Below are 14,590 nucleotides of genomic sequence, written 5' to 3' on the forward strand. Positions count from 1 at the left end.
AACTTGGATCAGAAAGGAAGTAAATACATGGCGATTTGCAATGTCAAATGTTAAAGGTCAGCAAAACATTGGTCTCTTAAGGCAGAGGAAAAAAGAGCCCTTGTTGAAGCCTGGGAGATGTAGCAATGATCGCTGTTGTAATCACTGAGGTTGGTGTCCACCCGAGTTGACATTTTCCAGTCGCTTTTTCAATGACATACGACTTGCATTGATGGGAACATCTAACCTGTCAGCTTACATGGCAGATGCAAATGCATGTTATTTTCCACATATGAATGAGGCCTGAAACTGATTTGAGAATATCGGAATCCATGTGCTTTTTCTTGTATTGGGTCACTAGAACCATGTAATGTAAATGCAACCTAAAGCCGTGCACACACTTAAGGATTGTAAGGCCGATTATGAATGTAAATAGATACTTATGTCTGATAGCGCTCAAACGCGTCCAGTCAGAGCCAGTTGCATTCAGTCTGCGATTACAGTTGGTGTTCAAATTCCATGTGTGAGTATATAAATCGGCTCCAGTCGAAGGAAACGATCGGAATGTATGTTCAGTTCAGTCTTAGAATGTTTCAGCTAATCGTTAGGTGTGTCCCCGGCTTAACTCACACTAGACCAAAAAAATAAAAAAATAAAAAAATGGTAAAGATGTTTATTAAAATTATATTTAAATTTTTTATTGTTAAAACTATTTGCTGCCTTTAAAAGGATTAATTCACTTTCAAATGAAAATTACCCCAAGCTTCAACAAGTTATGAAGTAAAATGTCTAGCTTCCTTCTGTATTTAACTTATGAAGAGAGTGTAAATCTCAAAGTTAAAAAAGCTTACGTTACATCCTATGCATTCCCTATTCAACTTATGGAAAAATGCGACACCAGTTCCGTTTTTTCTCGCATACAGCAAACATCTCACTATCTGCTAGCTGCCTGTCCCCTGAACACAAAAAACGTAGTCGCCACAAGCTCCGAAAACGGCAACAAAAACAAACTGGTGCAGCCTGGACCACGAATCATAATAAACACGCTCCAGCCAATAACCGTCAAGAATAATTTTAAATGCGCGTTCATGACTGTTTCAGGAAGCACGGATGGGAGGGAAGGAGGAGGCGGAGGGAGGGTCTAGCTAGCCTCTGTTTTGTTTGACAACACTTCGAACATCAACAGGAAGTTACTCCACTCCGGATCACTTAGATAACCTTTAAGGAAGCCCTGAATAATTAGGCTGTTTCACCCGTTTCTGCTCAGAAGGATTATATTAATATATATAATCATATATTTTGATCAAACTTTACAATATACTTTATAAAAAAAAAACTTAAAATAAAAAAATAAATTCCCCGTAAGTTGAATACGGAATGCAGTCTGGTGGAAGCTAGATATTTTACTTCATAACTTGTTATGGATATTTTCTTCACAAAAATGCATCGCTTCGCTTCAGAAGGACTTCATTAACCGCCCGGAGCCGTGTGGAGTATGTTTATGATGGATGGATGTGGATGGAGGCACTTTCTTCAGCTCAGTTTTTTATAGTACACTTATATATATATATATATTTAATTTCTTCATTTATTGTATACCATTTTTAATGGTAAAATATCATCTGGAAAATATTTACATTCTATAATCTGGAATAATTAGGAAATTTACAAATTTCCTAATATTTACTTTTTGATTAAGTTAACAGAAGACATTAAAGATTGTGAATAATAAACTATAAAAATAAATTACTTACTTGCTTAATCTCAATATTTTCGACTAGTATTTCAAATTATATTTTTAATTATTAGTATTATTACTACTACATTTATTTCCAAACTTTTCTTTAGACCCCATTGCATCCTCTTGCTGCCCCCTAGTGTGCCTAGAGACCAGTTTGAAACCCATTGTGCTTTCAGCTAAAGCACAGAATACCTTCAACAACTAAAACACCACTACTAAAAAACAGTTTACAATCTAATACTCAGCAATGTCAGCTAGTCAACCATCTTGACCTCATCTTTAATGAGTCAGGCGGCTCACTAGATTGAGCCAATTTGTTGTTAAAAAACCTTGATGTCCTTTTGAAAAGACACAGTCCAGACATCACTGCTTTGCGAACTTCAGCCCTGCTGTGACTGCCTCAATCAGATAAACAGTGTTCTCATCCGAGAAACAGCGCTTTGAAAAGGCGGATGAGACGCTCTCCACACACAGATGTGATAAGATGTTCTCTGGAGATTCACTCACCAGTAACAGTGCGACCTTCTTCATACTGCGATTCCCCATGGCAGCTCAGAGAGACTCGGCTCAGTCACAGAAAGAAACGGTGAAAGGATTTGCAGGTCGTCTTCTGTCAGCGCGATGACAAGCGTGTCGACATCATGAGGATGAGGAGGGTCTGTGCGCTCTTGCATTCCCTCCCCTCGCTCTTCTCTATCTCCGCTCATTTGCATTTCCTCTTTGCTAATAAACAGACCCAATCTCTATTTGGATTCAAGCTGACTAATAAAATACACGTTTGAATGAAACTGATTGTGTATACAAAATGGCTTGCCAAACACACACACACACACACACATTACTGGAGTGAATGTTTATGTCTCTGATGTTTACATTTGGTGATCAACTACTGCTGCCAAAAAAAACTGGGCCAAATGTCTCAGATCCACAGAAACGTATCAATAATAATGGTGATTGCAGAATTACAACCATTGACTGGAGAATCAGTGACGTTCCTTTTGACCAATCAGAGTGGAATTATGGGTCTGCCCCATCAGCATCAAAATACGTCTTCATACAGATGTTGAATTTGACAGGAACCACCAACCTAATCTAATAGTTAAAAACGCTTTCATATGGAGGTCAATGACAAGTAATAACAGGCAGCTTGCTACATAAAATACAAGCCTGCTGTTTAAAACCTCAGGCATGGACGAGTCCAGACATGACTTTTTCCACAAAACTGTATAAAGTAGACAATCCGACCCATTTGATATCTAGAACAACATGAGGGTGAGTAAATGAACAAGATTTTCATTTTTTAGCTGAAATCATTCCTTTAACTTTCCAAACTGGGGGTTTGTGAGGGAACAGCAGGGGATTTGAGAGTTGATGAAAAGCTAATACTTATTTTTAAAAAGTCAAATTAAAATGAATAAAAATGGCTGCACGTGTAACCAAAATAAAACTAAAAATGACAATATGGCTTACTGTGATAATCAAAACGCGATTTAGTATGATAAGCTCTTCATTTACACGCAAGCAGCTCATCTAGCAAGCAGATCAGTGTATCGGAGCGGCTGTAAAAACTCCATATCTGCATGTCGCAGACCATTCCAAAGATACCCGGATAGTCTACTTTTTCCACTTAGAACCCAAAGTGCAAATCCATGCACGCTCCTTACGGCTAACATTGCCCACAACCACCCAGTAGAAGAGTATTTGATTAGAACTACATACACAAATAAAAAGTGTTAAAAAAATACAAACATGACGGATGTGCAAGACCGATGGTTAAGCAGAGCGGTTAAGATGGAGTTTGAGTGATTAATAATCAGTATCTAACCTGACAAAAAAATATTTATTAAATGTTATCCACATTATATTTCACATGCAACAGCATTATGATCTTTTATAACGATGCGTTTAGTCATTAACTTTTAAATGTATCATTATGCAAACATGAGGAGAGTTCTCCACATGAAAGACCATGGACTGGCAGATCAGCGTGCGACTACATTTTTCTCTGAAATGGTAGGAAATTAAATTTAATTGAATGTGGAGGATTTTAGCTGTGACATGATGATTGACAGAGAAGTTTAAATGGTTACAGGTTGCACGTAACTAAGCGACAGAGTGTCCGTTAGAGACGCAATTATGATGAAGTAGTCCCAAAGCTACACATTCAAATGTATGTACTTTTTCTTCACAAAAATAGAACATACTTTTAGGGCATGGTATTAGTAGGCAAACTGGGACGCAACATACATGTTTATCTTATATGGTAATTTAAACTGTGATATGACAAAAATATTATTTTGGACTAAACTGTGCAGCCTAATACTGTAAAAAAAATAATTTTAAAATCAAACAAAATAAGAAAGTTTAAATATTTTATTTGTTTACTTACATGTCAACTAGAGCATTCATTGTCATCAGATAACCGTGAACATGTGAATATGTGTGTTAAATAATTAAAATATTAACTTAAAAAATTTCAGTACCCCTGAAATTATGTCAAAGGGGTTCAGATGGGGGGAAAAAAAAAAAAGGGAATCCCTGCTTTAACTTCCATCAGCCAAGTGATCCAAGAATGTGAGAACAAAAGGAGCAATTTAGTTTTAAAATGAAAAACATCAAGCTAATCCAGGTGCACCTGAGCACATTCAATACAATCCAATACTTGACATGATATCAGCAAACCAACCTTTGTTTGAAAGCATATTCCTTCATTCCATCAGGGATGTGATGTTCGGCTTATGAATGAGTTCATCACACCATAAAATCAATTCTCACAACAAGATGATTGTTAATCTGATGTAAAGCCAAAAACGACCAGTAGAGGGAACACCATGATTACAGAAGCCCTCTGCCCACATTAGATACATCTCACTACATTAAGACTTAATCGCAAGAAAATTTCCATTTGAACTTTAAGGACCAATTGAAAAAGTGAACTTCAGTCGCTTACCTTATTCTTTGAGACAGAGGTTGAGCTTTGGTTCTGTCGTCCAGAGGACTGGTCCGTGTTATCATTAGGGTCCGACACACTGGTCCTGAGGGAGGGAGAGAGGAGGCCATCCTCTCCTTCTTCCTCCTCTTCAGCCTCCTCCTCCTCTTCCCTCCCACTGTCTTCTGAATGTTCAAACTCAAACTCATCGCTGTCCTGGTCCATGTCCTCCTCGTCACCGTTCTCCTCTTCCTCCGGCCGGTCGTCGTCTTCCTCTGAACGAAGTCCCGACCCGGCCTGCCCATCCCTTCCGGCGTTGTTATTATCCTCCTCCTCGTTCTCCTCCTCTTCATCACGATGCCGTCTTCGCCGCCGCCGCTGCTCCTGCTCCCACATCCACTGGGCGCCCTTCTCGGCTCCGTTCACCTCGCTCCTCCGTCCTTCCTCAACTGGCTCGCCTCCGGAAGGCCATGGCTCCTCCTCTCCTTCCCTTGGCCGCTCTTGTCTGCCCTCTTCCTCCTCGCCAGGTTCTCTTCTCTGTTGTTGCGCCTCCTGCTCCTGCTCCTGCTCCTCCAGCACCTGGTTGACGTGCTCCACCTGGGGCTGGGGTGTGTGGCCGGAGGTGCTGTTACCTGCCCCCGGCCTCTGCTGCTGGGCCGCCCTGCTGCCGCTGCCCCCCGACAGCAGATCCTGGTTCATTTCCAAAAGCCAGCTTGCTACCTCCTGCACCTTCGCTAGGCTGTCTGAGGAGGACAAGGACTTGGCATTCTGAAAGAGAGATGGAGACAGAAAATGGTTAAAGTCAGCATGAAATCAACATAAAAAGGCAATAAAAGGCATTTGTTTGGGATGGTTACACAAAACGAAGAAACGCCTATTTCTCCTGTTTGTATCCAGAGCGTGCTGAAAGTGGGTAAGTAATTCTTTTATTCATGCCTGTGAAATAAAACAATAGACATTTGCATCTATGCTGTGAAAGATGCAATATGAAGATCCCTCAAACAATGGGCACACCTCTCCTGCTTGGCAGTTGATAATCTACACTAGGCTTGGCCTGGAAACCACAGCAACAGTCTCACTTCAACACATGCAAACAAACAACGAGTTTCATTCAGTCATTCAAACTTTTACTCCGTTCCCTTTCAATTCTACGGTCTTCATTAAAAACTTTTTTTTTTAGTTAAATGCTACAATCTAGAACCTAATAATGCTAAAACATGCATGTTTGAGTACATGTGCTGTAAAATAATACACACATATGAAATACCATTCAAAAGATTGGGGTACAGAAGACACATTAAATTGATCAAAGTGTAAGTAAAAAAGTTAAGAATGTTACAAAATTCTCCTTTGTCATAAAACTGCTAAGAAAAGTCTGTTCACTCAGCGGCCATATTTGCCAAACTTTCGGGCAGCTTTTTCGGGCATCCAAGACCAAGTCCTTTCTATTTGAATGGAACCCTGAAATCTCAAAAACTGCTTGAAGAACTCACAATTAAATATCATTTCAAATCAGCAACAAAATCTGACATGAACTGTCCCATAAAATTTTTCTAATGCTCAAATAGCTCATTTTTCAGGCTAGATGAGCCAATGCGCATGTGCAGTCCTAAGCACGAGTCTCTGATTTCTATGGAAACCAGAGCTTCTAGGCAGCTGCAGCGATGCAATGACTTTATCAATCAGCAATTGGCTCATTTACTTAGAAGGTGGCAGTTTCTCCCATTCACAAGTAACAGGAGTGAACTGTTTTTCTATATCTATAGTCTTTGATTTTAAGCAGCCCAACTGTTTACAACTGAGATAAGAAATGTTTCTTGAGCACCAAATCAACATATTTGAATGATTTCTGAAGAATCATGTGACACTAATGAATAAATCATATTTGAAAACATACTGAAATAGAAAACAATTAGCAATAATATTTCACAATATTACTGTTTAACTGTACTTTTCCTTTAATTTTGGCAGCCTTGGTGAGCCTTTCTTCAAAAACAAAACAAAAAAACAGACTTTAAACTTTATTTTATCTCAGTCAATTAGAATGTGTTTGGATAATTAATACAACAACTATGTGGAGGAAGATTAGAGACCAATCACAGACCAAACAGACACCAAGTCTACACACAAAATCTTGTTTAACACAGATTCTATTCAATTCAAGAAGAATTTAGATAATAGAAACTCCAATGACTCCTACAACAGATCAAATACAATCACTGATGACCATAAATTACCAGCAGAGGGCATCAGTGCCAAATAAGTGCAGTTCATGTTACAAGGGTTTAGTATCCAGACATAGACCACATGTCTGCAGCAGGATATACACAATAACATTGTGTTACAGTATGGATGGCTCACCAGTGTGAGTGAGTTTCTGGCTCTTTGGCAGAACTGTTATTTGCTCTGTACAGTGTTTTCACACTTTTTTTAATGTGCATTACGCTTTTGTTTTGCAGAATGTCGTTTTAGGTATACTGAAATAGCTGGGGAAGATTTAAAAAAATGGACCATAAGAGCAGGAAAAAAAAAATCCTTATTAAACCTTTGAATTACAGTAAACCGTCACAGAAAGAGAAGCCAGTAAAATGGTAGATAACGGTACAAGTGAAAACAGGGATGAGCTGTGTAATCCAACCAGGAGTGTGAGAGCACGTGAGTTTGATAGAGACCTGATTAAGATAATGGAGTGCACAGATGGGCCTAGACGATAAGAGATGAGACTGACTGCATGAATGTTGTTGTGTACGCAAATAAGATATTTAACAAGACCTTAGCACCATGAAAAGGGTATCTGTGACATGCTTAAAACTAAATTCTCAGTGTTTATTTTTGTAACAAGTGGTCATATCCTTAAATCATTACTATAAAAAGAGTCAAACTATAACTATAAAGTTGAATTATTTTAAAGGTGCCCTAGAACGTTTTTTCACAAGATGTAATATAAGTCTAAGGTGTCTCCTGAATGTGTCTGAAGTTTCAGCTCAAAATACCCCATAGATTTTTTAATTAATTTTTTTAACTGCCTATTTTGGGGCATCATTAAATATGCGCCGATTCAGGCTGTGGCCCCTTTAAATCTCCCGCTCCCCCGCCCCCGCGAGCTCTCAACTGCCTTAAACAGCAAACACAAAGTTCACACAGTTAATATAACCCTCAAATGGATCTTTACAAAATGTTCGTCATGCATGCTGCATGCATGCATTGGATCATGTGAGTATAGTATTTATTTGGATGTTTACATTTGATTCTGAATGAATTTCATAGTGCTCCGTGGCTAAAGCTAACATTACACACTGTTGGAGAGATTTATAAAGAATGAGATGCGTTTATGAATTATACCAACTGTCTTTAATGAAAATAGCGACGGCTCTCGTCTCCATGAATACAGTAAGAAACAATGGTAACTTTAACCACATTTAACAGTACATTAGCAACATGCTAACGAAACATTTAGAAAGACAATATCACTAAACATATCATGATATCATGGATCATGTCAGTTATTATTGCTCCATCTGCCATTTTTTACTATTGTTCTTGCTTGCTTACCTAGTCTGATGATTCAGCTGTGCACAGATCCAGACGTTAATACTGGCTGCCCTTGTCTAATGCCTTGAACATGGGCTGGCATATGCAAATATTGGGGGCGTACATATTAATGATAACAGTCGGTGTTATGTTGAGATTCGCCTGTTCTTCGGAGGTCTTTTAAACAAATGAGATTTACACAAGGAGGATGAAACAATGGTGTTTTAGACTGTTTTTAGACTGTATGTCATTTCCATGTACTGAACTCTTGCTATTCAACTGTGCCAAGGTAAATTCAATTTTAAATTCTATGGCACTTTTAATTCTATGAGAATAGGGAAGTCCACCCCACAACTATAATGATAGCAACACAGACACCACATTGTTCAATCACTTTCAGAATGTTTTATTCCGGCTGATGAACGCTAAAAACTTTGCCAGCCAATTAGTATCCATACAAGCGGCAGGTGCCATAACTGCACCATGCGCGTACAATAAAAAGACGTTATTGTTTGTTGATGTGGATGCTAATATAGTCATAGTGCATTCTTAGTGCAAACAAGCCTTTATAGCATTTACTGCAAAATATGAGATTTTAAAAAAGAATACACAGTAAATGCACACAAAAAAAATAAAAATTCTCACTGTACAGTATTGGTTAAAAAAAAAAAAAAAAAAAAAAAAAAAAAATTAATTCTTTCGGGAATCATACTGTTTGCACTGATCAATCAGTCATGTCAGGCACTAGTAAACATTAGCAAGAAATATTTAATATATTATCAGAATATATACTAACTCATGAATGATTGTCAATTTAGCAACATGTTTTTGAGTCCAGATGGTTCAATTACTGCACCTACCAGCAGGGGCTAACATGACCATTCTAGCTTGCTAAACTTTGTCACAAGAATCCAGTAGTGTATCCATCAGATCTATGCATTTACTTCTCTCAGAGGTCTGAATTTGAGTCTAATCACAGCATATATATGAAGGCAGAGATCTCAGGGCAATTTAAAACTGTTTAAAGCATCTGATTAGATGAGCTTTTGATTACTGAATCATTTCCTTTATAGCAGGGAAGATCAGATCAGAATCAGCCAAGATTCAATTGGAAAATAATTATGTGGAGATGAACTTCAAATAGACATTTCAATTTCCCTTTCTATACAGAGGCTGAACAAGGTGAGAGCTCTATAAGAAAACCTGTCCATCCTCTGAGGATTAAACTGAAACTTAGTTAGTTTATCAACGTGCTAAAAAGCAATTACTTAGCAAAGTGTAGCTGCATGCCAGTGCAAACACAAAGCGCCTGTGCCTGGTGAAGTGGGCTGTTCTGTGTCTTGAAGGTGCTGGGCTTCCTGTTAGTATTCATGTCCTGCATGCTGGTCTATTCGTGAAACTGCATTAGACACAGAACACAATTAGTGCTGTTAGACTGCACAACTGAACCAGTGTGCGATCAAGGGACAGTACTGCAATCTAACCGGCAACACGCACACACGATTACATTAAGCCTCATTTGCATTGAGGGCGAGACTGTTAAAGTGTATGAAAACTGCCTTAACAACAGTAATTTGGTTTAATACGTTTCACACAGAAGGCTGCTCCCATCTCCTCTTGCCGTAGGTTTCTGCATTTTTCAAGACTAGGGCTGTGAATCTTTGGGTAGACACAGATTCAATGCGAATCACGATTCATAGGTGTTCGATTCGATTCAAGAACGATTTTTGCAAATTCAGAACGATTCGATTCGAGACGATTCACATTAAAATTCAATGCGATTCGATTAATTTGATTCGATTAATTCGATTCTGCATTTTAATATGCATTTATAGGGATATTGAAATGCTTAATCAGGGTGTGAATTACACAGCGGCCTTCAGGAGGTCAGAGAGTAAGGGCAAAAACAAACAAACAAACAAAAAAACCTTTTGTCCATTGTTAATGTTAGTTCAGGTTAGTTTTCAATGATGCTACATAACTTTATTTTAACAGCCTATAAAAATTGGCATTTGTGGAAATTTACATAAGCCAAAACTTTAAAAGGGCTTTAAAAGTATTTTTAGGCCTAGTTCATGGTAAATATAGTGGAGGATAGTGTTAAAGGTTACACAACCTTATTAAACTGTTCCAGGTACATTAAAAATACTAATGCTTAATACTGCTTATCATGCACTTTCCCAACTAATTTTAAACTAACTTTTCTTCACTGAATAGTAAAAAGCCCTCTTTGTTCTCTTTATATGGAACATTTTCCTTATGGTGATTCTGAAAGAAAACGCGCTGGATTTCTACTGTTGCTATAGTAACGAACGCAACTTTAACGCGCATCTGATAAACCGCGCGCTCTTATGTCAGTGTTGTTAATAGTGTAGATATTTCAGCAGTTTCCTCGCACATTCAGTTTAATGACATTAAGTTCATAATTTCATTTATCATTCATTGAACTGTGCGTATGCATTTAGACACTTACATTATGTTTGCTCAGTCCATGCAACAAATGCGTGCCTTGAAACTGCTCAGGTAATGTCAATGAACCATTTCCGACTTTTCCACGCAATAAAAACGTTTTATTTCAACAGTAGTGACCGCGCAATTACTTGGCAGCTTTATCAATGGCTTGAGTGGTTTGACTCAGGACTGTTGCTGTCTTAATAGAGAACTGTCATATGCTCATGTGAACAGCAGTGGCCATCCTGAGGAGAGCTCAAACGTGGGCTACAGAAGGAGCGCGAGCGCAATCCAATGAAAGGCGGTAAAGTGCAGCCGCGCGTGTCTGTGAATGAGAGCTGTGAGGGCGAATGATGGCGCACATCATCTCCATCAATTCGCGCATGTAGTAATTTAATGTTTATATTTTTTAAAGCACTGAATCACTATAGAATCGCGATTAAGCCGATTCTTTGCATTTTACATCGATTATCGACCAAAATAAACGATTCACGATTCAAAAAACATGTTTCAAGATCGATGCATATGCATCGTCAGGATTCGTAATCGATGCATCTTGAAAACAAGTGAATCGTTACACCCCTATTCAAGACAGATGAGTAAGTCTATGTTCTGTCATCAGTAGAGTGGGGTGCTGAAGGTCACTTAGAAATTCTAGATACAGACTGGTCGGCATCTTAGTAATAAATCATTATTAGAAAGATATTCCAGGGTCAATGACAGGATCCTCATTTTTGGCCAGATGGACGAAATCTAATTTGTTTTTTTACTGAAAATGAAATTTGATGAACATGTTTTTAACAGCTGAATTAAAATAAATGTTAATATATATTTCGGAGGGGGTGGAGGGAATAAAGTCAAAAATAAAATATAGAAATGTAGAAATTAGAGAAAAAGAACAAATTTTTCCAGCTAATGAACAATCAAAACATCCAACCAGAACCCACTCAAGCTTGAGCATTTAAAGGGTTAGTTTACCCAAAAATAAAAAATTCTGTCATAAATTACTCTCTCTCATGTCATTCCACACCCATAAGACCTTCATTCATCTTGGGAACACAATTCAAGTGTTTTTTTTTATTTTTTTATCCTCCACTGAAAGCAACAAAATTACCATATTCAATGTCCAGAAAAGTAGCAAAAACTTTATAATAGTCAACGTGACTTCAGTGGTTCAACCATAAAGTTATGAAGCGACAGGAATACTTTTTGTGCACAAAAACAAAACAAAAACGACTTTATTCAACAAATTCATCTCTCCCTGTCTCTCCTCTGCTATGCTATTTTCGTTGCAGCTTCCAGGTTCTACGTCCAAACGCTGGCTCGGTATTGGCTGACGCCTCTTCACGTAAGCAGCACGAGGCATGCGTGTGATGCTGACACAGGAGCCAGCCAATAATGAGCCGACATTCGGGTGTAAACACGGAGAAACAGCACTGCGGCAACTGCACAACAGATTGTCACGGAAGAGGAAAAATTGTTGAATAAAGTCGTTATTTTTGTTTTGTTTTTGTGCACAAAGTATTTTTGTCCCTTTATAACATTAAAGGCTGAATCGCTGTAGTCATGTTGACTATTTTAACAATGTTTTAACTACTTTTATGGACATTGAATGTGGTAATTTTTAGGGATGTCCAGATCCGATCACATGATCGGAAATCGGGCCCGATCTTGTGGTTTCAGACTCGATCGGAATCGGACATTACCTCCCAATCAGGACTCGGATATACAGCTATGGAAAAAATTAAGAGACCACTTAACATTGATTTCTGAACTAGGAGTGGTCTCTTAATTTTTTCCATAGCTGTATATGTATTAGGGGTGCAACGGTTCTCGGTAAAAAAATCGAACCATACGGTTCTCCACTTACGGACCGCACTTGCACTGCGGTCCATCTCGAATGACGACGCATCTATTGGTTAATATGGTTTGTTTAAAATAGTAACGTGGAAAACAGACAGAGTTCAGATAATGTATGTTTCAGTCGATGGATGCACAAAACGTTACAACAACGATAATCAGAAAGCGTGGACAAAACAGTCACTCTTTGTAAACTGTTAACTGCGAGTGCCGTCTGCTCTAATGTCCAGTCATTTACGCCGTCATCACCCGGGTGTTGACACACGTTGCTGTCTGTATTTAAACTAACTCTTTTAAGCCTTGCTGATTTAAACCTTAAAGAACAAGACGCGAAAGAGAACTCGCGCGCGCTGTGAGAAGATTTGTGTGCGCTCATCCGAAGCGCGCACACGCTTATTCCAGTCAGCGCGCAAATACTGAGTTCTCTTTCACGCCTTGCGCTTCGGCGGCCACATTCATACAAAAATTATGTCAACATGCCCGTCCTAGCGAGTATCCTAGCAAACATAGTCGGTTATGTCTTAAGTGAACGTATATTAGTCGAGAAAGAAAGCGCATGTGGAACAGTAGCTATATGTACGGGATCGTGCATGTCTTAAAGGGAAAACAACTATTCCTGCTGCCTGTATTTAATGTTAAATCAAACAACAAAAAAACAAAGAAATCACTCACTGCTCTTGACTGAATAGTTTTTGTAACTTCAATAATGATTAATCTTTATTTATTTTATACAGTAAAGATAATATGCAGTGATATTTTATATTTGATTTCTATTTGAAAACTGAATACCTGAAAAACCTGAAAAGCACTGTTCCTGGATCTGTTTTTTCACTCTTCTTTATTCTTTTTTATGTAGGCTATTAAGTATCGGATCGGGACTCGGTATCGGCAGATACTCAAAATCAAATGACTCGGACTCGGACTCGAGGGCAAAAAAACGTGATCGGGACATCCCTAGTAATTTTGTTGCTTTCAATAGAAGAAAATAGAAAAAAAAAAAAAAAAGATTTCATCAAAATATCTTAATGTGTTCAGAAGGTGAACTAAGGTCTTGTGTGGAATGGCATGAGGGTGAGTAATTAAATGACAGAAATTTCATTTTTGGGTGAACTTTAAAGCATCAGTATAAACGTTTATTAAAACCATATGAAACCAACATAAATAATATAAAGAGTTTATTTCTAAGAACTTGGTACATGTGTTTTGAATAGGTTTTTAAAATCTCTTTTTTACTTTCTTTACTGTTGACACTCTCATTTGTCATTGACCCTCAAATCACTTGAGAAAACATCTGAATGATTCAGGATGGGTGTTTTCACCACCACAAAATAACCCAAGTGCCTGGTTTGAACTCAGTGGTAAGTGTAATCCAAGGGAACTAGAGAAAGACTTAAAGCAAACAAGTCTAACAAATTCATCAAATTCTTGCATCAAAAGAAAGCAAAATGGTTTCAAAACAAACCAAACATTTACATGACTAATGAATACAGAACAGCTTATGCGGTGACAGAGGGAAAACTCCAGAAAGTTTATAAAGTATTGTTTTCCAGACATACGCTCTGATATGGAAAAATGGAAGCATTGCCTTAAAGAGAAGAATTTGGCTTGGCTCCCAGGGAATGCGGCCAGGCTGGCGTAGGCGAGCAGTCTGATAAGGAAGTGAGGTGCATCATTTCTTTAGTTATTACCACTGTGTACACTTCTGCAGCAGGTCATTTATCTACATCTAAAGGGGCTGAGAGGAAGGTAAAGCCAAAATGGGTTTTGGCACATCCTCTCAGAGAAAATGTTTTAAAAGGAGGTGAAAGGGAGGAGGAGAGAGTAGCGGTATTATTGGTTTTACAATGTCATTTCCCACAAAGCTGCCCGACTGTCATCTCCTCTTGGACGCCTCAGTTACAGGAAACATTATGAATGAACAGGAAAAGAGAGGGTTATTTTTATTAACCTCGAAGGTATCTGGATGGGTCTTTATGATAAGAACCAAGCCAAATCACAGAAAAACACATCACCTGGTTTCACAAATCACTCATTCTCTCAAAACTGTCCAATTCCTCTTGTGCCGTTAGCAGCAGAATCATTTGCAAAATGGGACAATC

The 14,590-nt window shown here is 38.3% G+C and overlaps 1 protein-coding gene across 2 annotated transcripts in view; it reads right to left on the reverse strand.

Moving 5' to 3' along the window:
- Positions 1-14,590, reverse strand: part of fbxw7 (F-box and WD repeat domain containing 7) — a 174,551-nt gene that overhangs the window by 94,086 nt on the left and 65,875 nt on the right. For both annotated transcript variants that reach the window (XM_067402884.1, XM_067402885.1), the window contains exon 3: positions 4,671-5,417. In XM_067402884.1, the coding sequence (XP_067258985.1) occupies positions 4,671-5,348 (678 nt within the window). In that variant the 5' untranslated portion in view covers positions 5,349-5,417. The remainder of the gene's footprint in view (positions 1-4,670; positions 5,418-14,590) is intronic.

Source organism: Chanodichthys erythropterus, chromosome 12 (assembly GCF_024489055.1).
Source record: "Chanodichthys erythropterus isolate Z2021 chromosome 12, ASM2448905v1, whole genome shotgun sequence".
Taxonomy (NCBI): Eukaryota; Metazoa; Chordata; class Actinopteri; order Cypriniformes; family Xenocyprididae; genus Chanodichthys; species Chanodichthys erythropterus.